Genomic DNA, 25,147 nt, shown 5'->3' on the forward strand with positions numbered 1-25,147 from the left:
ATGAAATATTGAATTACTATCATCTGGATACGGATGAAATATTTAATTACTATCATCTAGATACAGATGAAATATTGAATTACTATTATCTGGATACGAATGAAATATCTAATTATTATCATCTGGATATGGATGAAATATTTAATTACTGTTATCTAGATACGGATGAAATATTTAATTATTATCATCTGGATACGGATGAAATATTTAATTATTATCATCTGGATACGGATGAAATATTTAATTACTATCATCTGGATACGGATGAAATATTTAATTACTATCATCTAGATACAGATGAAATATTGAATTACTATTATCTGGATACGGATGAAATATCTAATTATTATCATCTGGATACGGATGAAATATTTAATTACTATTATCTAGATACGGATGAAATATCTAATTACTATCATCTGCATACGGATGAAATATTTAATTACTATTATCTAGATACGGATGAAATATTTAATTACTATCATCTGCATACGGATGAAATATTTAATTACTATCATCTGGATATGGATGGAATATTTAATTATTATCATCCGGATACGGATGAAATATTTAATTACTATCATCTGGATACAGATGAAATATTGAATTACTATTATCTGGATACGGATGAAATATTTAATTACTATTATCTAGATACAGATGAAATATTTAATTATTATCATCGGATACGGATGAAATATTTAATTACTATCATCTGGATACGGATGAAATATTTAATTACTATCATCTGGATACAGATGAAATATTGAATTACTATTATCTGGATACGGATGAAATATCTAATTATTATCATCTGGATACGGATGAAATATTTAATTACTATCATCTGGATACGGATGAAATATTTAATTACTATCATCTAGATACAGATGAAATATTGAATTACTATTATCTGGATACGAATGAAATATCTAATTATTATCATCTGGATACGGATGAAATATTTAATTACTGTTATCTAGATACGGATGAAATATTTAATTATTATCATCTGGATACGGATGAAATATTTAATTACTATCATCTGGATACAGATGAAATATTGAATTACTATCATCTGGATACGGATGAAATATTTAATTACTATCATCTAGATACAGATGAAATATTTAATTACTATTATCTAGATACGGATGAAATATCTAATTACTATCATCTGCATACGGATGAAATATTTAATTACTATTATCTAGATACGGATGAAATATTTAATTACTATCATCTGGATATGGATGGAATATTTAATTATTATCATCCGGATACGGATGAAATATTTAATTACTATCATCTGGATACGGATGAAATATTTAATTACTATCATCTGGATACGGATGAAATATTGAATTACTATTATCTGGATACGGATGAAATATCTAATTATTATCATCCGGATACGGATGAAATATTTAATTATTATCATCCGGATACGGATGAAATATTTAATTACTATCATCTGGATACGGATGAAATATTTAATTACTATCATCTGGATACAGATGAAATATTGAATTACTATTATCTGGATACGGATGAAATATCTAATTATTATCATCTAGATACGGATGAAATATTTAATTACTATTATCTAGATACGGATGAAATATCTAATTACTATCATCTGCATACGGATGAAATATTTAATTACTATTATCTAGATACGGATGAAATATTTAATTACTATCATCTGCATACGGATGAAATATTTAATTACTATCATCTGGATATGGATGGAATATTTAATTATTATCATCCGAATACGGATGAAATATTTAATTACTATCATCTGGATACGGATGAAATATTTAATTACTATCATCTGGATACAGATGAAATATTGAATTACTATTATCTGGATACGGATTAAATATCTAATTATTATCATCTGGATACGGATGAAATATTTAATTACTATTATCTAGATACAGATGAAATATTTAATTATTATCATCGGATACGGATGAAATATTTAATTACTATCATCTGGATACGGATGAAATATTTAATTACTATCATCTGGATACAGATGAAATATTGAATTACTATTATCTGGATACGGATGAAATATCTAATTATTATCATCTGGATACGGATGAAATATTTAATTACTATTATCTAGATACGGATGAAATATTTAATTACTATCATCTGGATACGGATGAAATATTTAATTACTATCATCTGGATACGGATGAAATATTGAATTACTATTATCTGGATACAGATGAAATATCTAATTATTATCATCTGGATACGGATGAAATATTTAATTACTATTATCTAGATACGGATGAAATATCTAATTATTATCATCTGGATACGGATGAAATATTTAATTACTATTATCTAGATACGGATGAAATATTTAATTACTATCATCTGGATACGGATGAAATATTTAATTACTATCATCTGGATACGGATGAAATATTGAATTACTATTATCTGGATACAGATGAAATATCTAATTATTATCATCTGGATACGGATGAAATATTTAATTACTATTATCTAGATACGGATGAAATATTTAATTACTATCATCTGGATATGGATGGAATATTTAATTATTATCATCCGGATACGGATGAAATATTTAATTACTATCATCTGGATACAGATGAAATATTGAATTACTATTATCTGGATACGGATGAAATATTTAATTACTATTATCTAGATACAGATGAAATATTTAATTATTATCATCGGATACGGATGAAATATTTAATTACTATCATCTGGATACGGATGAAATATTTAATTACTATCATCTGGATACAGATGAAATATTGAATTACTATTATCTGGATACGGATGAAATATCTAATTATTATCATCTGGATACGGATGAAATATTTAATTACTATCATCTGGATACGGATGAAATATTTAATTACTATCATCTAGATACAGATGAAATATTGAATTACTATTATCTGGATACGAATGAAATATCTAATTATTATCATCTGGATACGGATGAAATATTTAATTACTGTTATCTAGATACGGATGAAATATTTAATTATTATCATCTGGATACGGATGAAATATTTAATTACTATCATCTGGATACAGATGAAATATTGAATTACTATCATCTGGATACGGATGAAATATTTAATTACTATCATCTAGATACAGATGAAATATTGAATTACTATTATCTGGATACGAATGAAATATTTAATTACTGTTATCTAGATACGGATGAAATATTTAATTATTATCATCTGGATACGGATGAAATATTTAATTATTATCATCTGGATACGGATGAAATATTTAATTACTATCATCTGGATACGGATGAAATATTTAATTACTATCATCTAGATACAGATGAAATATTGAATTACTATTATCTGGATACGGATGAAATATCTAATTATTATCATCTGGATACGGATGAAATATTTAATTACTATTATCTAGATACGGATGAAATATCTAATTACTATCATCTGCATACGGATGAAATATTTAATTACTATTATCTAGATACGGATGAAATATTTAATTACTATCATCTGCATACGGATGAAATATTTAATTACTATCATCTGGATATGGATGGAATATTTAATTATTATCATCCGGATACGGATGAAATATTTAATTACTATCATCTGGATACGGATGAAATATTTAATTACTATCATCTGGATACAGATGAAATATTGAATTACTATTATCTGGATACGGATGAAATATCTAATTATTATCATCTGGATACGGATGAAATATTTAATTACTATTATCTAGATACGGATGAAGTATTTAATTATTATCATCCGGATACGGATGAAATATTTAATTACTATCATCTGGATACAGATGAAATATTTAATTACTATCATCTGGATACGGATGAAATATTGAATTACTATTATCTGGATACGGATGAAATATCTAATTATTATCATCTGGATACGGATGAAATATTTAATTACTATTATCTAGATACGGATGAAATATTTAATTACTATCATCTGGATATGGATGGAATATTTAATTATTATCATCCGGATACGGATGAAATATTTAATTACTATCATCTGGATACGGATGAAATATTTAATTACTATCATCTGGATACAGATGAAATATTGAATTACTATTATCTGGATACGGATGAAATATCTAATTATTATCATCTGGATACGGATGAAATATTTAATTACTATTATCTAGATACGGATGAAATATCTAATTATTATCATCTGGATACGGATGAAATATTTAATTACTATTATCTAGATACGGATGAAATATCTAATTATTATCATCTTGATACGGATGAAATATTTAATTACTATTATCTAGATACGGATGAAATATTTAATTACTATCATCTGGATATGGATGGAATATTTAATTATTATCATCTGGATACGGATGAAATATCTAATTATTATCATCTGGATACGGATGAAATTTTTAATACTATTATCTGGATACGGATGAAATATTTAATTAATATAAACTGCGTATGAGTAGAATACAAGATAAATTTGTCTGACAAACCTCTGTTCTGACAAACCTCTGTTCACTTTGCGTCAGTTCTAGTTTGTAGAACGTAGAAAATACACGTAATACGTGGTGTTCAGAACTGAACTCAGAATATTTAACTGATTTATCTTTAAAATGTATGAAGTCACTAAACATCTTTTAAAGGGATAAGAGACATCGATATATGTTATATGCTTGTCATCTATATCTAGAACTGATACTTTTATATAGATATATAGTTTGTATGATATCAAACTGTAAGATCATTTATTAGATGGTTCTTGTAAATTTGTTTATACAAAAAGCAAAACGTGATCCTGGTTCTTTACGAGTAAATGGGTTAATCGCATTCAAATTTAACCACTTTCGGCTTCAAACATTGGTGAAAGTAAACCAATCAAAACTCTCGTGTTCAAAGCTAGAGGCCTTCTGAGAAACAATGAAGGCCACTTAAGTAAAAAATACGAAAAAAAATTATACGTGTGTTTAATTTTTTTTTCTCCTCAAGGTGGTTGATTTTTGTTTTGTTTTTTAGATAGCCAGCTGGTTTCTTCTTATAAAATGGTGATAAATAAAATCTGGTATTTTGTTTTGTTTCAATCGTTTTAATTGCAACTATTTATTACAAGCTGTAAAATTATGTTTTTTGGAAATGGTGTTTTAAGATTTTCTGTTTTGTTAAAAGACGAGAGATACAGTTTAGGTTTATTTGAGACTATGCGTAAAACTACGGAAAGAGTTATCTGTAGTCTGCCCACCTCGCGGGTCGTAAACATGTTTCTCCTGTTGGAAGTTCTTAGACACTCCGCTGTGGCGCTAGTAAGCACTATGTAGGTTGTTGTTGTTTTGATTTAAGCACAAAGCTACACAATGGGCTATCTGTGCTCTGCCCACCACAGGTATCGAAACCCGGTTTTTAGCGTTGTAAGTCCGCAGACATACCCCCGAGCAACTGGAGGGCCACTATGTAGGTACTCTAACAGTTTCAGTCTACTCTTTGAGCATATAGTTTATATGTCGATGGATTAACAACATTTTCTTCGAGCCTTTTAGCGTGAAAAAGTTAAATAAATTTGGTAGTTTGGAAGTGTTTTGAATTTTTTTAGAATTCGTGATATTTTAAGGGTTTAAATATTGTAGTGCTAACTTTTTCACCCAGTAACAATAACTTATAAATATTACTTTTACTGTAAATTTCGTCAACAAATGTCTTTAATTTATTTCAAAGAATTAGGACTAACATTTACTTTCAAAGAATTAGGATTAACACTAACTTAATGGACTAACAGAGTATCGTATGACAAATTAATCTTGTCATTTTACTTACTTTCCTACTACGTCAGAAATAGTTGACATGATAGTTGTTACAGTAAAATGTAACAATAAATAAGTTTATTTATTTAGAACGAAAAATATAAGTGTATATATAATCATATATATACCATCTGTGTTCTGTCCACCGGGAACTAAACCTTGTTATTATTATTATGTAATTTAGAGAAACAACTATCTGTGCTCTGTCCACCGGGAACTAAACCTTGTTATTATTATTATTATATAATTTAGAGAAACGACTATCTGTGCTCTGTCCACTGGGAACTAAACCTTGTTATTATTATTATGTAATTTAGAGAAACAACTACCTGTGCTCTGTCCACCGGGAACTCAACCTTGTTATTATTATTATGTAATTTAGAGAAACAACTATCTGTGCTCTGCCCACCGGGAACTAAACCTTGTTATTATTATTATGTAATTTAGAGAAACAACTATCTGTGCTCTGTCCACCGGGAACTAAACCTTGTTATTATTATTATGTAATTTAGAGAAACAACTATCTGTGCTCTGTCCACCGGGAACTAAACCTTGTTATTATTATTGTGTAATTTAGAGAAACAACTATCTGTGCTCTGTCCACCGGGAACTAAACCTTGTTATTATTATTATGTAATTTAGAGAAACAACTACCTGTGCTCTGTCCACCGGGAACTAAACCTTGTTATTATTATTATGTAATTTAGAGAAACAACTATCTGTGCTCTGTCCACCGGGAACTAAACCTTGTTATTATTATTATGTAATTTAGAGAAACAACTATCTGTGCTCTGTCCACCGGGAACTAAACCTTGTTATTATTATTATGTAATTTAGAGAAACAACTATCTGTGCTCTGTCCACCGGGAACTAAACCTTGTTATTATTATTATGTAATTTAGAGAAACAACTATCTGTGCTCTGTCCACCGGGAACTAAACCTTGTTATTATTATTATGTAATTTAAGGAAACAACTATCTGTGCTCTGTCCACCGGGAACTAAACCTTGTTATTATTATTATGTAATTTAGAGAAACAACTATCTGTGCTCTGTCCACCGGGAACTAAACCTTGTTATTATTATTATGTAATTTAGAGAAACAACTATCTGTGCTCTGTCCACCGGGAACTAAACCTTGTTATTATTATTATGTAATTTAGAGAAACAACTATCTGTGCTCTGTCCACCGGGAACTAAACCTTGTTATTATTATTATGTAATTTAAGGAAACAACTATCTGTGCTCTGTCCACCGGGAACTAAACCTTGTTATTATTATTATGTAATTTAGAGAAACAACTACCTGTGCTCTGTCCACCGGGAACTAAACCTTGTTATTATTATTATGTAATTTAGAGAAACAACTATCTGTGCTCTGTCCACCGGGAACTAAACCTTATTATTATTATTATGTAATTTAGAGAAACGTTCAGCTTTTTTAAAATTTGAAATAATGTTACTCGGTTCTTTATGTGTCCACTGTAATAATAATATTTAACTATTTGATAAAAGTATTTTATATAGGAATAAAGCTGAGAGAATGTTTTCAATGGTTTTGACAGGATATTGAGTTCTTACGTCTACAAATTAATATCATTATTTGTGGAAATCGTTGTTTATTATACCAGAATTACAAAATCAAGATAGTAAAAGTTATGTTTCTTAATTATACATAATAATTGCCCTCTTCCTCCTGTCAATGGCTCAGAGGTAAGTCTGAAGGTTAATGAGGTTAAAACTAAGATTTCGTCACCTCTGGTTGGTACGGCACAGATAGCCCAACAGTAAACGAGCGCGTCGTTACGTGGCTCTCCGTGTTTTTCTTTGTTTTGTATTTCGTACAAAGCTACTCGAAGGCTATCTGTGCTAGCCGTCCCTAATTTAGCAGTGTAAGACCAGAGGGAAGGCAGCTAGTGATCACCACCTCCCGCCAACTCTTGGGTTACTCTTTTACCAACGAATAGTTGGATGGACCGTCGAATTATAATGCCCCCACGGTTCAAAGGGCGAGAATGTTTGGTGTGACGGGGATTCGAACCCGCGACCCTTGAATTACGAGTCCAGTGGCTTAACAACTCGAAGGCTATCTGGGATAACAGGGCTCTAATTTTAAAGTAATAGATTAGAGGGATGGTAGTTAGCCATCTACACCCACCACCAATTGTTGCGTTGCTCCTTACCATATAGTCTAGGATTTATCATTATTATAATATCCACACCACAGGAAAATGAGTGTGTTTGGTGACGGGATTCGAGACTATAACCCGCAGGTTGCGCGTCGAATGTATCTAGCCAACCATCAGGCCAACAAAAGGGGAAGTTCCTTCATTAGAAAAAAAAATATAATGAATTAGGCATAACTTAAACCGTTCTATGATATTGTGTTATCTTATAATTCACATACAGTTTTAATTTAGTTGGTTATAAAGCTAGGAGCTCTCTATTAACTGGTTTAATAATCAGAAGTATAACTTTTGGAAGTAGCTGGTAGAGATCCTGATGAGTGAATTATTCGAATCGGATATAGGCCCGGCACGCCAAGCGCGTTAAGGCGTGCGACTCGTAATCTGAGGGTCGCGGGTTCGCATCCCCGTCGCGCCAAACATGCTCGCCCTTTCAGCCGTGGGGACGTTATAATGTGACGGTTAATCCCACTATTCGTTGGTAAAAGAGTAGCCCAAGAGTTGGCGGTGGGTGGTGATGACTAGCTGCCTTTCCTGTAGTCTTACACTGCTAAATTAGGGACGGCTAGCACAGATAGCCCTCGAGTAGCTTTGTGCGAAATTCAAAAACAAACTGTTCCTTTTAAAACGTTTGTTGATCAGACGTAACGAATTCTTTCAGGCCGACTTACCGACTTTCGTGACGCTGGGAAGAACATTTCTTTTCTGGTTGTGTGGAATTCATGGCTGCAAGTTGATACTTTCTTCTTCATCACGTGAGTATTAAATTCTATTATTGTTGTTTCAAATGCTGTCGTTTAAAGCACAGCAGACACCTAAACTTAACGATAAATAAAAACTTAATTTTTGACAGACTTTTAATTTAGAAATTCAAATATAAACAGTATTTGTTTAACTACAAACGACATGACCGTGTTTCAGATATTTACCGAGGCTCGGCATGACCAAGCGTGTTAAGGCGTTCGACTCGTAATCCAAGGGTTGCGGGTTCGAATCACCTTCGCACCAAACATACTCACCCTTTCAGCCGTAGGTGCGTTATAATGTGACGGTCAATCCCACTATTCGTTTGTAAAAGAGTAGCCCAAGAGTTGGTGATGGGTGGTGATGACTAGCTGCCTTCCCTCTAGTCTTACACTGCTAAATTAGGGACAGCTGGCACAGATAGCCCTCGAGTAGCTTTGTGCGAAATAAAAAAAAACAAACATTAATTTTCCTGTCCACAGACATTAGGCCTATTATAGTGTTAACTGCATTTTATTATATAGTCCAATTGGAATTTTCAATAATTAAAAGTGTATGATGATAGTATTCGACCACACCATGTTAATCATATCCATGCCCACTTACAGACATATAATAGTAATGTTATATATAATTTTTGAAAATTCCTAAGGAATTATATGTTCAGTACAGTGCAATAGGCTTAACACTAACGTCTTATGACAATTAATTATTTATAATCATGTTTTTCCACTTGAAATAGTTCTTTTGTTATTTTGTGGCGCCTTTGGTAGTTGTTTTGGTTTAAAATGCTTAATTTCTTATTGGCTACAATTTTGATGTATGATACCTATTCACAGATGTTTCTCGAAAGGCATGACCTTAGTGTTGATCCCCGTGACTTCAATGATCTTGTCATAGCGTAGGCTTAGAACACGTCACTCCACAATATAAATAATTATTTTCCTGTATTTTTCCTTATCTGATTATTTTCCTGTAGAGGAACTTCTAATGAACTTAATTATTTGCAATAAAAAACACAATAGTCCAATAATCCAGATGGAGAAAAAATCCTGTTTTTTTTTCTCTTTATTCATCGCACGTCGAAGAAAGGGTATAAACAAAAATACATCAAATAAAACACAATCCAGGTGTTGTTGTTGCTTGTTTTGTTTTTTAATCCTAGTTTAATTCGAATCATATATTCATGGAAAGTTGAAGCAGTGTGACGTATTCAATCTTGTTTTTAAAAAAATGTAGTCTTGTCTCAGTTAGGTAGAACCGAAACTACTGGTGTTGTAAGTAAGGTAGCACGTGGCGGAATCCTGTTGATGACGTTTATGTGTCAAGGCCGCGATTGTTGTGCAGTGAATGTTCTGTGCTTTGATGCGTACATTTTAGATTATTTGATTCCAAATAGAAGGAAAGTTTGTTTGTTTGTTTCTGAATTTCGCACAAAGCTACTGAAGGGCTATCTGTGCTAGCCGTCCCTAATTTAGCAGTGTAAGACTAGAGGGAAGGCAGCTAGTCATCACCACCCACCGCCAACTCTTGGGCTACTCTTGTACTAACGAATAGTGGGATTGACCGTCACATTATAACGCCCCCACGACTGAAAGGGCGAGCATGTTTGGCGTGACGGGGATGCGAACCCACGACCCTCAGATTACGAGTCGCACGCCTTAACACGCTTGGCCATGCCGGGCCAGGAGGAAAGTAAAGGTTCTTCACATCCTCTATATTATGGGTATCAACACAAAGTCACACACATATATAGTTTTATTGTTTTAACAAAATGTCCTTCACGTCCACTATATTATTGGTGCTAACAAAAACTCGTACACATTCGTAATACCAATTTTTCAGTAATGAAAAAAAACACAATCGTTCTTAAGATGTACTTGAAACTATATTGTATATCGATCAATGTATCAGTAACATATTGTTGAAACTATATTGTATATCGATCAATGTATCAGTAAAATATTGTTGAAACTATATTGTATATCGATCAATGTATCAGTAAAATATTGTTGAAAATATATTGTATATCGATCAATGTATCAGTAAAATATTGTTGAAAATATATTGTAAGGTATAAGAACTGAAGTTAACAAAGCCATATAAAAAAGCAGAATGCATTTGGTGTTCTCAGTTTTTGAATGTTATTAGAATTTTCATAATATCTGATAATTTGATACTTCTGTGTTTGAAGAATCTATAAAGCATTTACACTTGTATCCATTTACACACCCTGTTAGAGTATCGTAACTTCATTATGTATCTTTCACATAATGATCTTCTGTTGGTTTAGAACAGTTAATTATTTAGAGTGTGCATTGAATATGTTTAATATTGTTCATTCAGACTTCGTTTCAGGTTCGCGGTTTTCTAAATCTCGTGAATTCTCGAACTCTTTACGTTATTTGAGCCAGGCGTGACCTATAGTTTAACGTTCCGTACTGTGAATCCAAGGATAAATGGTTCGCATCAAGATGCCCACCGGTGGCATCGCGTTATATTTGCGGAATTACAATGCAAAAAACCGGTTTCTATACTTGTGGTAGAAAGATCACAAAAAAACAATCGCATCCAGTTAACACACAAAAATTGTGTTAAACATTGTGGGGCCAGTGTTAATTCCAAACGAGTGAAGGTGGGATTCCATTATTTGATTGGAGGGATCTAAGCCTTAGTAAAGATTGCTATTGACTATCTACCATCTTCCAGTCTGTCGGTCTAAAATCGGTGACGGTTAGCACAGATGGTCCTTGTGTATCTCTGCGCGAAACAAACAAGTAAGTCTTCAACTTCAACTTGATAAACCAGCAGAAAGTTTATTATTAAGGACAGAGTATTACGTTTGAAACTTGTCGGGAGGAACTTCAACGATTTCTAGATTTTCTGAGACCAAGTTCTTTTGGTTCGGTTTGAGCTTCGCGCGAGACTACACTACGGCTATCTGAGCTAGCCGTTTAAGATTTAGCAATGAAAGACTAGAGGGAAGGCAGCTAATCATCACCACCTACCTCCAATTCATGGGCAACTTTTTTACCAACGGATAGTGGGATTGAACGTCACATCATAATGCCTCCACGACTGAGATAGGAATTCGAACCTGCGACCCTCATGTTACGAGTCAAGCACAAGTTATTTTATAAGAACAGAGCCCCCTACATATTCTTCCAAACAGTTAAATCATGTAAATTCGTTGATGGCAAATTATTTCTCACATTCTTGTTTGTTTGTCTTGGAGCAAAACCACATTGGGCTGTTTGCTGTGTCCGTCCCATTTTAGGGTTGTATGTCCGTAAACTTACCGCTATCCTACGATCTTCAAATGGACAAAAAATTTACAATAAATTCAAACATCTAATTTCTAGCGTTACATATTTTCCAGTCAGGACTGAAACAAACTTATTTGTTTTTTTTTTTTTTTTTACATTAGTGACTAGTTATAGATCCAAGTACCAGCACACTAATGATGCGAGTCTGTACTAACAATAACTACCTCCAACGTTTTAGCACAGTTCTTGCGCTTTCTTTCTGTACATGTTTTTTTCTCTCCCATCAAATGTTTAACGTTTGAAACATGCTTTCCATTGATACAGATTCACACTAGGCGTAGTTTTGAGCATCTTTCCAAAAGTATTGGCTGTGTGTTGAAACGTACAAGTTCGGTAGTTCACACACGTTTATTCCTTTTCCAATAACTGTTGACCCAAAAACAAGACAATGCTGTTAATAGAGCAGTTGATTGGTTTGTTTTGAATTTTCGCACTAAGCTACTCGCGAGCTATCTGCGCTAGTTGTCCATAATTTAGTAGTGTAACACCAGAAGGAAGGCAGTTAGTCATCATCACTCACCGCCAACTCTTGGAATACTCTTTTACCAACGAATAGCGGGATTGACCGTCACATTATAACGCTTCCTCAGATCACGAGTCGAACGCCGTGACCACTTGGCCACGCCGGGCTAAGAGTAGTTGAATTCGTTTTGGTAAAAAATTCTATAACATACTTAGCCATATGTGTTATAAGATTTTTTTTCAGAATTTTACTTACAAAAAACGGTATGTCTACGGATATACAACGCTAACTTCAGGGGCTCGATTCCCCTCGGTGGGCTCAGCAGATAGCCTGATGTGGCTTTGCTATAAGAAAAACACACACTCACACACTTACAAAAATTACATCAAAATTTTCACAAGTATAAGGAGACACAGAATATATTTTTTTAAAACATTTACAAGGAAAACGAAACTAGAGAGGTATTTATTACGAAAGAAGAAACATAAGCTTATATCTAAAAAAATGTAAATTAATAAATACATTAGACTGGTTGTTTCTCATGGGGAGTATTGTTATTTTTGTTTAAAAGTAATACATTTGGTGTCCATATAAGACCATTAGTTTCAAATATTGATACTTCTAACCGTAAATGGTCAAGGTGGTGGAGTTAAAACTGAATCAAGGTATGCTCCTGCTTGGGACAAGTTATTTTTGTGGTCTTGATTTTGTTTGAATTTCGCGCAAAGCTACTCGAGGGCTATCTGCGTTAGCCATACCTAATTTAGTAGTGTAAGACCAGAGGGAAGGCAGCTAGTCATCACCACCAACTCTTGGGCTACTTTTTTACCAACAAATAGTGGGATTAAGCGTCACTTTATAACGTTCCCAAGGCTGAAAAGGCGAGCATGTTTGATGCGACGGGGATTTTGTGGTCTTATGCAAGATGTTGGATATAGAAAGTCGTACAGACTCAGAACCACTGTTTTATAACAGGTGTGTAGACGACCTGTAATATTCAGTCACTAGATCAGTGACCGAGTTTTTGAAATGTTTGTTTAACAAGCACAAATGAATAAAACTTGCTGTTTCACATGAGTAAAAATCCATTTTGTTATTTTACTATATTATTTAGAAGTTAATTAACGAAGTTGTTTAAATATTGATGCTTTCCACCCAACCACCGCGGCTCGGCGATAAGTCCGAATATTTATTGCAATAATTAAACGGGTTTTGATACCCGTAGTGGGCATAGCATAGGTAGCCCATTGAGTACCTTAGCAATAAACAAATTAATAGTAATAGATTTCAAAAGTTTATGATCACTTAAAGGAAAGTTATTTGAATTTTTTTGTTAATCGTGGTTACAAAACTTTAACAATTTGTACTTAGTTGTAAGATGTAGTACCAAACGACTTTTGATACGTATAGTTTAATAACATACTGCTGTAGTATCAATAAAAGGTTAACTGCTACACTGACCACCCCTGCAGTTCTCTATGTTTGACCTGCCTAAGTAACTAGATGTACCTCTGCAGGGTCCCCCAAAGTGTTCTAGTTCGAAATTAAATACAACCAAAATTAAGAGCAACAATTTTTTTGGAGTTCGTATGTCATGCTGTGTTGTAGCCTGCAGAGTGCATAATTATTCTCGTGATTCATGGCATACGCAAATTTCATTAACGTCACGACAGTACAAAATGCAACATTAAGCGTCCATTACGCGATGTCATTTTAATATCTACTAACTGACCGACAGGCAACACCCTACTGCGAGTGGTTAAAACAGGTGTTTCCTCCAGGCAGCATTCGCGCACCTTTTAGGTAATTCAATGCTGATAGTGTTCCATGTAAGATTCAACAGTTACAGTAGATTAAATGAAAGTCATTATCAATCCCAGACAAAGTATATTAAAAGAAATTGTATCTGTGCTTCGCTACAAAGTATTTTTCATTTTAAGAACATGATATCTAAAAATGACGAATAACTTGTCATCTCTACTATTAAAGGTGGACAGAACACAGATAGCTAATTCTACAGCATAACACTAGAATCAACAAACGTGCGTGTCCTGATCGTGAGGAATATGATGACTTTACCTAAGGATTCATTAAAAAAATTAAAAACATTTTTCAACTGAATGAAAATTTAGTGACAACCCTCTGACAGCTAGTCTAGCAGAGGATTAGTAACAGTTGAGGATTCTTGTGGTCTAAAATTTGTTTTAAGATAAAGCAAAACTTTGGCGATGACACTTTTATTTCTTTGTTTTTTTAATTTTGCACAACGTTACACGAGGGCTATCTGTGCTAGCAATCCCTAATTTAGCAGTGTGAGACTAGAGCGAAGGCAGCTAGTCATCACTACCAACCGCCAACTCTTGGACTACTCTTTTATCAGATAATAGTGGGATTGACTGTACCATTATAATGCCCCCACGGCTGAAAGAGCAAGCATGTTTGGTGTGATGGGGATTCAAACCCTCGATCCTAATATTGTGAGTCGAGCGTCCTAGCTAGCTGGCCAAATCACAAACAAGGGAACTGACTTGGAAAAAATCAAGTTGTAGGCCTTTCCCTTTTCCAAATAAATATAAACCCACCTACAGTGATGACAAACAACCTACTTTTGGAGAATAAAGTCTGTAAATGACTGGAATTGGTATCGTGAAAACATTTATTGCGAATAATCGTACCTGATGACGACAGAAGCTTGTCAAAACTTCATGTAATTACCAGTTGTAATAACGTTTATTTCATTATCCGCTCAAACCGTCACCAAACTTTATTATACATCCAGTCAATTAACGTCTCTTTATCGTTGTATGAAAGTAATTAACATGTAAAAAATTATAATAATTTCATTTAAGTATACTGGTTTCTCAAATAAAATAATTTTAAGACACGAGATTGAGTTATCGTGCTGGTAATTCGATTGTTTTCATGTTTCATCCTTTTATAAGGCACGTAAGATAAAACGTCGCTATTTAACTTATTTATATTTTTTGAAAGTAAGATTAAATTTTTATTTTTAGTGGAGTGACCCTGACTTACACAACGCTAAGAAAGCTGGAAAGAACTAATGGCCGTTTGGATCTTGTGAGATATGTAGTACACCGTTACTGGAGGTAAGTCCGTTCCTATCGAGGTGTTACTGAGGCAAGTGTTGACTGTAAGTAGTGAGGCTAGTGTTATTGGAAGTTAAAGAAAGCGCAGATAAAGTGACTTATCCGTTAGGAAGCATTTATTGCTGTAGTTAAAACGTGTCTCGTAGAGAATGTGTCTTATTATTACTAAAGTTTTTGTGTTTTTTTTTTTAAATATGTCACCGTCCATACTTAGGTATATACTGTTACTGATGATAAAGACGTTTACTGTTACTGATGGCGTCATAACCCATGCAGTTACTACGGGTAACAGGAATATATCTGTTGGGTAGTTTATCCTTAATGACAAAAAAATATAACGTTTCTGAAATAAAACATACTTTTGATAAAGGTAAATGTGATTATTGTGAAATACCGAATGTTTAAAGGATTTATCACCATTTGCTCCTGGAGAAAAAAGTTCGAAAGTTCTCGGGTTATATATTTTTTGTAGTGACCCGATATGGCCAGGTGGTTAGACCGTTTGACTCGTAATCTCCGTCACACCAAATACGCTCGTCGTATCAGCTGTGGAGGCGTTATAAAGTGACGGTCAATCTCACTATCTGTTAGTTAAAGAGTAGCCCAAGAGTTGGTGGTGGGTGGTGATGACTAGCTGCCTTCCCTCTAGTCTTACACTGCTAACTAAAGAACGGCTAGCGCAGATAGCCCTCGTATAGCTTTGCGCGAAATGCAGGACAAACAATTTTTCGTAGTGTTTAACATTAATGGAAGTAAACGTGATTGTATCTAATGTTATCGATATTAAACGTGGTCTTTTTTAATGTGTGTAAATGTGATCGGTTCATAATAAGTTGTTACGTTCCTAAAGGTAAATGTAATTGGCTCACAGTAAGTCATTATGTTAGTAGATGTAAATGTGATTGGTTCATAGTAAGTCATTAAGTTACTAAAGGTAAATATGATTGGCTCATAGTAAATGTCACATTTTAACAGGTGTGATTACTGATCGTTTTAACATATGGTATTAGGGATATCTTTAACAGATGTAAAGAGTAATCTGTTTAACATGTGTGATTACTTATCATTTTAATAGGTATTATTACTTATCTTTTTAACATGTGATAAGTTAATCTCTGTGATAAGTGTGACGTTTTTAAGTGTTTCTACTGAACTGAACTCTAGGTGGCAGATTACACTTCACTTATGATAATAAAGCTACACGCTGCATTATATGATTGGTTTAGGATGTAGTAATAAAACTTCAGGCTGAGTTATATGGTTGATTTAGAGTGTAGTAATGAAGCTTCAAACTGTGTTATATAATTAATTTAGGATAGGGCAATAAATTATTTGGTTATACGTTATGATGCATTTGGGATATGATAATAAAAGTATAGCCATTGGTAGTAGTTTAAAACAAAGTTCCCTAACTGTTAACACACATGCTACAAAACTGTGGACTCTGTGGTGAGACCCTTTTTTGAAACTATATATGTAAAGACGGCTGGTTTTTTTGTTAACCTGACGATGACCGAAGAAAGTCGAAACGTTGTTCGCTCCTCTACATAGTGTTTTCTCTATCCATACCAGCCGTTTTTACATATATATTTCTCTACAAGTCGGTTTTCTCGACATCACTGAATTTTTTGAAACTGTTTTTCCATTCTTTAAATGTTTCAACGGTGTTCATTTCACAAATGAATATAATGTTTTGTAATTACCAACTACTTTTACAGTTTACAAAGAATATATACTACACAACATAACAATATGATAGTCGAAAACAACTTTTGACAAACTAGACATAATTTATTACTTTGTTTGTAAAAATCTATCGCGAATTTTTTTAAATATAATTTCCTGATATTTGGAGTCATTAAGAAAATGAAACGCGAAGCTTTATCTTGTTATATTTTTGTCTCTTTCAATCTGAGTTACTGTATATTTTAGGTTAACTCCGCCACTGATGCTAGTCATATCATTTATGTTCCTGCTTCCACTGATATCTTCTGGGCCGTTTTGGACTAAGTTTGTAGAACCGCAAATACAAAACTGTAGAGACACCTGGTGGGCAAACATGTTTTATTTTACTAACTTCATCGGATCAGAAAAACAGGTAAGGAATATTTATTATTCTTCCTGTATAGGTACATTTTCTAATGTCCTTCTTATAACACACAAAACTTTAAAGATTATGAAAGCCTTATGAAAGCACGTGGTTTGAGTTACTTGAAATTAATAACATAATCACACTGATAATTAACTTTCAACAAGTACAACTAGCAATGGAACATCCAATAAATCCACAGTTTTCAACTATAATAGATCACGTGATGTATTGTAAAGGCTATCAAATGTTTGTAAGGCTATCTACTTAAAAACTTTCCTCTGATAGAAATAAATGACCTATATTTGATCCCTAAAACAATATTAAAAGACTTGAGAGCTACCTAGGACTAGCATAACCGAACATAGAGCACTCAAACATTTACGACTGTCTGATAAATTTCACATTAGATTATATTTCAAAGCTTATAAGAGGCTTAAAAATACATTATGTATATATATAATACTACAATTTACAGATTTTAATATTTACATAATAACTGTTTCCTTGAGAAATAAACACAGATTCTGTATCCCTGATAACAACATAATATGTACAGTAATGTACATATTATGATAACTACAATATATGTTTAATAATGAAATGTTATATTATCTGATGACTGGTACTTTGACTACTACTGTTTTCACTTCTTGTAAATTCGCTCCCTGAAATAATTTATTAACGTCGACTAACAATCAATAATTAGAAGTGATGGAAGTTATGAGTAAAAAACTCATCTTATTTTCCGGACTATATCTAGCAAAAACGAACTTAGGTTACGTTAAATTTTGGAGTGCCAAGATATACTTTGTGACTATTACAAGAAGTGAATTTACAAGGAGTTAAATTACCGAGAGTGATTCTCTGATGATCATATTTTCTGTATTTATTGTACTCGATTATAAGACAGAAAAGTACATTGTATATAAAGTAATTAATATCCTTTAGTTATATGACTGTTTAGTTTTATTTATCTAACAGAAAAAATAACGAACAAGCCCTTTCGACGTAATAGCTATGAACCCTTGATCGTTTGTGAGTCAACTAAGTTTGGTATGGATTTCGCGCTAAACTACACGAGGGATCTCTACGCTAGCCGTCCGTAATTTAGCAGTGTAAGACTGGAGAGAAGGCAGCTAGTCATTACTACCCATCGCCAACTCTTGGTCTACTCTTTTACCAATGAATAGTGGGAGTGACCGTAATATTATAATGCTCCCCAAGGCTTAGATGGCAAGCATGTTTGATGTGACGGGGATTCGAACCCGCGACCCTCGGATTACGAGTGGAGTTCCTTAACTACCTGGCCATGCCGGGCCCGAATCAACTGGGCCTGCAGATATTTTATAAAGGACGGATTTGGTGGTTTAACATTGTTATAGTGGCAGTTAATTGTACAGATGCTATTCATCATCTTCTTCTGAAAAAAATGGATAATTATCAGCACGCTTTGCATGTTATGATTTTCCATCCAAAATGGAATTACATTTCTCTCACCAGAAGTTTGTGACGTTATGTATAGGATGCGTACGATATGCACAGTTGAACATAATTTTTTTTTTTTTGGAATTTCGCACAAAGCTACTTGAGGGCTATCTGTGCTAGCCGTCCCTAATTTAGCAGTGTAAGACTAGAGGGAAGGCAGCTAGTCATCACCACCCACCGCCAACTCTTGGGCTACTCTTTTACCAACGAAAAGTGGGATTGACCGAAACATTATAACGCCCCCACGGCTGGGAGGGTGAGCATGTTTGGCGCGAGTCGGGCGCGAACCCGCGACCCTCAGATTACGAAGCGCACGCCTTAACGCGCTAGGCCATGCCAGGCCTGAACATAATTAGTATATTTATTATCAATTACGGGCCCGTTTCACGTATCTTGTTTGAGAAAATACGACGAACGTTTTGGCACATTTACACATGCTGTTCTTCCTGATAAAAACAATATAAAGACAATAGCTTGATCTCTACAATCTAGTTCATTTATTCAATGTGCAGACGAGATACATTATGGACCTTAACACACATAAACTGAGTTGTCCAACTGGTTTTTCGTGTTTGGGAAGTTTCCAATACTTTGAAAGGACGGACGAGCATTTTAACTAAATGAAGTTTGTCCTTTCAAAGTATTGGAAACTTCCCAAACACGAAAAACCAGGTGGACAACTCAGTTTATGTGTGTTAAGGTCCATAATGTATCTCGTCTGCACATTGAATAAGTGAACTAGATTGTAGAGGTCAAGCTATATTCTTTGTGTTCTCTAACTAGATCTTAGAGGTTAAGCTATGCTTCGTTGTGTTCTCTAATTATATCTTAAAGATTAAGCTATGCTTCGTTGTGTTCTATAAATAGATCGCAGAGGTCAAGCTATGTTTCTTTGTGTTCTCTAAATAGATCGTAGAGGTTAAGCTATGCTTTTTGTGTTATCTAATTATATCGTAAAGGTTAAGCTATGTTTCATTGTGTTCTATAAATAAATCGTAGAGGTTAAGCTATGTTCTCTGTGTTTTCTAACTATATCGTAAAGGTCAAGCTGTGCTTCGTTGTGTTCCTGAACAGTGAAATCATTAGGTTTGCTACGTCTACTGCACGTGGACTTTAGTATAAATTATAGTACCACAGGTGGAATGATTATCAGGGATGATATCAAGAACACAATTTTGGTGGACCTGATTCAGTTTTGAATTTTGTCACATATCGCAAAGCTCGTTTAAATGTTTTTTTAATCAGAATTACCTGTGTGTATTTCCTCTTTCTGTACTTAGTAGGTTTAATGTTTCCACCAATAAGAAATCACAATATATAATTATTAACATTCCACTAACATGTCCTTGAAAGCCATGTTCATCAAATTATTAACATACCACACCATGTTAAAAAACAATTCCTTGAACTGACCAAGGAATAGGATAGAGTCAATCATATTTTTACCCATATGCATCAACAACTTAATCCACTAAGTGATGTTAGAAAACTTGATGCTTAACTGCCTGAGAAAATGAATCGGATCCATAACATCTTCACCCATTCACTCCAACATCCTACCCAACTCTGCAATGCTAGAAAGCTAGTTGTTCAAATGCCTGGAGAACTGGATCGGATCCATCATATCTTTACCTACTTTATTCATGTCAGAGGAATCCTTACTCTCTGATGAATGTCTTTTCAGCTAAATGGGGCTCAGCCCACTATGGATTTGGAGATAATTATGGTTTCCGATTTTATCTAGTGATATATTTTCAATGAAACCAACCTATTAACGTATTAATAAAGTTAAAGTATTATTTAATTGCGGTTCTGTTGTTTCTTCGGTTGAGAGATTGGTTAACTATCCAATATGGTTTCCATATTTTACGAAGTAGCTTTTATTGGCCTTAGAGCATCCATTCGAAAATGCCAATATTTGATACAATATTTACAATAAGTTATAGTGACGAGAAAAAAAAGAAAGAAAGAGTCATCCAGCAGGTAAAAATAAAATGACAATACTACATTCGATAATTTAAGGCAGTCAGAGAAATATATTATTTGTATTTGAATAAATTAGAATCATGTGTCATGTATCATTCTGAACATTGATATGCATTAAGCTTATCTAATGATATTTAATTTTTATTTCAGTGTATTACACCATATTGGTATCTGGCAGCTGATATGCAACTATATCTGATATCACCAATCGTTCTTATTTCTTTCTACAGGTGAGATATGTCTGTGTGTGATCATGCATCTTTCATACAAGGTGCGGTTTAATAAAAAGTGGTTATACGTATTTATAATATTAGAATAACGTTGTAATACAAGTATTATCTCAGGACATTTGTTCCCCAAGAGGGTCGGCAGTAAATATCGAGGTTCGATTCCCCTGCGATGTACATAACAGATAGCCTAGTGTAGCTTTAGTCTAAATCCAAGAACAACAACAGTGTAAGACGTTTAATGAGAGTATGATATTAAACAATAAATTATAAATATAAATATTGTTACTTTTTACTACTTATATAAGTTTATATTTTTATGTATATCGGTGGTTATTATTCGTATTATTTTTGAAACTGTGATTAAATACATTTATGAATTATAATAATGTATATGTGAACGAAACGCTAGACAACACTTGTCTTCTATTTCGTTATTTGTGACTAAACAGATTAATAAGTCCACAATAATCTACGTGCGAACGATATGCCAGACAACGCTTGTCATATATTTCCCGATTCATAAAATTTATTCAAAACATGTTTGGAGAAACTTGCAGTGTAAAGTTTTACTAATGAAGCCAGTTATTTGTATATTACTTACAGGTGGCCTCGAATTGGAATGTGCCTTACTATATTCGGTGTATTAGCATCTTGTATTAGTGTTGGAGCAGTCACATACTGGATGGACTTTACCCCATCGATAGTGTTTTTCGACGTTGAGTAAGATTCAGCTGTAATTCAATTTATGAATAGTTTTATGCCATTTCCAAAGTTTCTACTTTTTTCAGCACTTAAAAATATAACAGGCATAACTGAATAATCTGTTATATTTTAATGTAAGTTTTTAAAACAAAGTAGCAGTGAAGTATTGAAGCTATAGGTTTAAATTAGCTTTAATTTGTTTCGTTTTTAAGACCGACCAGAAAAGCGTATGAAATGCCATAAATATAATTTAACAGCTAAAACCTAATGACTTTCGATTCTTATAAAGTTTGCAACTTATAAAAACCTTTAAAATGATATATCACTTTTGTTTAAAATTAATAATTCTTCTCTGACGATTTCAGAAGAGTAAGAGATATGAACGACTACATTCATTATATGCCTTACATCCATTTGAGTCCATACTGTATTGGATTGACTATGGGCTATATATTGCTGAAATATAAAAATGTCAAGATGAAACCCGTGAGTAAATTAAAAAAGTTAGACTTAGAATTCATGCTATTTAAAAATATCTAATTTAGGCTTAATCTTGATGTTATTTAAAAGTGTATCGACTTAGGCTTAATATTGATGCTAGTTATAAGCGTATCGACTTAGGCTTAATGTTGACGCTAGTTAAAAGTGTATCGACTTAGGCTTAATGTTGACGCAAGTTAACAGTGTAACGACTTAGGCTTAATCTTGATGCTACTTAAAATGTGGAGACTTGGGTTTAATTAGTAAAAGTAATGAATCTGAAGGCAAGAGTTACAAAACTCATGCAATACGAATTAGAAGATCCATGTTTATAGTTCGATCTGTCTGGTCGCTCATTTTCCTGTATTATTCATTTGTACTCCTTGATATGATTCAGAAATGAATGGAAAAGTTCAATAATGAAAATTACTTCCCTCACAATGAGATAGAATAATGTTTATACCCTCAACAGGGTTTAACATGTATTCCAAAATCTAAATATCTGTTCTCAAATGCTGAATAAACAGGTAACTAAGATGCTTATTTGTCTATGGCGTAGTTAAACGTAGAGAGAGATGCAGATTGAAAATTAAAATTATTCATTTCATATTTGAAACTTTGTAGTTGCTGGTCATGGAAAACGAAAAAGTATATTAGAATAAACTTTTAACTAACAATGAAACGATAACAAAGAGGTAAAAATATTCTATTAGTAAAATGTTGTAAATTAGTTGAAATGTTTTTGTTATGCATCACACAGCCATAAACATTTTTTTTTCTTATGTCCCCGAAAAGCACTGAAGTCTTTGTATAAGAACATAGACGTTACGCAGTCTACCAATACAGCTGGTAATGACGAGAAACCCTCTTGAAATAAAAATATATTTTTAAGGTACAGAACAGTGTTTAGACCTTATTTTAATTAAAGTGCTAATACCCATACAGGCCGTCTTTAGATTACGTATTCACGATTAAACATCATATATTAAAGACAAGTTTTCAGCACTAACAATTATTTTCCTTAGGCTACTGTCATTATGGGATGGATAGTCACTACGATTTCATGCGCAGCAGTGATATTTGGAGCTTATGACTGGATAAACGGTGTTACACCAAATGTAGTTATTGGACTTCTTTACGCATCTGTTCATAGATCTGTATTCGCCTTAGGCTTGGCTTGGATAACCTTTGCTTCTGTGAACGGCTATGGAGGTACGTGAAACACTAATACGTCTCTTACACCTGCATTAGATACCGTGTCTGTAATTTTTGTCTTTTGTCATATCAATATTTATTTGAATATTTTAATATGAAAAATACACCCACGTATTAAAACATTACACTAACGGAGTAATTTGCTTTAGATTTATCTGTGTGACTTAGTCAAATTATATCGGATTGATTGAAGTGCAGTAACCTATATTTACCTCAAACAAATAAACATAAAAGCATACATAATTTAATGTCCATAATTTAAAAAAGGAAAGCAGCGTTTATGGAATATTGACAAAAATAATGAAATGTGAATAAGTGATCGTCGAATTTTGTTTCTAAATAAATCGAATATAAGTGAAAACAGAAAATAAAGTCACTTAAGAACTTGGAACTTAAATACAACCGGAGACTCACTGAGGAAAGCTAATTAACATAATAGCAAAGAAATATAATCGTCTTTCGTGTATAGCCCCTATTGGCTCAGCGGTAAGTCACCAGCTTACAACGCTGAAACTCGAGTTGCGATGCCCGTTAAGGGCAGGGCACACATTTACAGACATCTCACTGTGTTACTTTGACTTAGTAATTACCATTCAATATCAGACCTTCATATATAATTCAGAACAATGGACTGGTCTCGTTAAATTATGCTTGGAATTTACCAATTGAAGAAAACAAAAATACAAGCTAGTACACAGTGCGTACGGTTGTAATTTTGAATATATTTTTCTATTAGTGTTACCAATAGGCTCTTCGTAAGCCATTTCGAATTTCATAATTTATTTTCTTACTCAAATCATTGCTGCTACTATGTAACTGCAAATTTCCATCCTGTCTGTAAACTTAAACATAAGACATTTGTCACTAGTTTTTTTCTCTATGTATTTAATAATATCAGTTAGGTTTTGTATTTTCTGTTGTTGTTGTTTTCTTTTTTAGAAACATGTCTATCTCGAATTAAAAAGAAGGTGTTTTAATTTGTTTCCACATCATCTATTGACTCGTTATATCAATTCACTAAATGACTTTCAGAATATACGGAACTAAAATATTACTTCTCAGCATGTAGCAGAACATAAAACATATTTCTGCAACAATTAATATTGCCTACACAGACTTACTGTCGTAAAAAAATCTAGTTTCGATACTCGTAGTGGACAAAGTAAAAATAGTCCATTGTGTAGCTCTGTGTTCAAAATAATACAAACTGTTTATCTTCTCCAGTTCCAGCAACCATATCCTCATTTGTGGTTATCCGTTCTGTTTCTGATACTTTTAACATTAGA

The 25,147-nt window shown here is 33.2% G+C and overlaps 1 protein-coding gene across 1 annotated transcript in view; it reads left to right on the plus strand.

Annotated features, from left to right (window-relative positions):
* Positions 1-25,147, plus strand: part of LOC143228859 (nose resistant to fluoxetine protein 6-like) — a 63,538-nt gene that overhangs the window by 32,455 nt on the left and 5,936 nt on the right. Inside the window, exons 7-13 of the mRNA XM_076460260.1 lie at positions 8,693-8,786; positions 15,579-15,671; positions 17,604-17,769; positions 21,385-21,464; positions 22,068-22,184; positions 22,532-22,652; positions 23,672-23,858. Coding sequence (XP_076316375.1) covers positions 8,693-8,786; positions 15,579-15,671; positions 17,604-17,769; positions 21,385-21,464; positions 22,068-22,184; positions 22,532-22,652; positions 23,672-23,858 — 858 coding nt within the window. The remainder of the gene's footprint in view (positions 1-8,692; positions 8,787-15,578; positions 15,672-17,603; positions 17,770-21,384; positions 21,465-22,067; positions 22,185-22,531; positions 22,653-23,671; positions 23,859-25,147) is intronic.

Source organism: Tachypleus tridentatus, chromosome 10 (genome assembly GCF_004210375.1).
Source record: "Tachypleus tridentatus isolate NWPU-2018 chromosome 10, ASM421037v1, whole genome shotgun sequence".
NCBI classification, from domain to species: domain Eukaryota; kingdom Metazoa; phylum Arthropoda; class Merostomata; order Xiphosura; family Limulidae; genus Tachypleus; species Tachypleus tridentatus.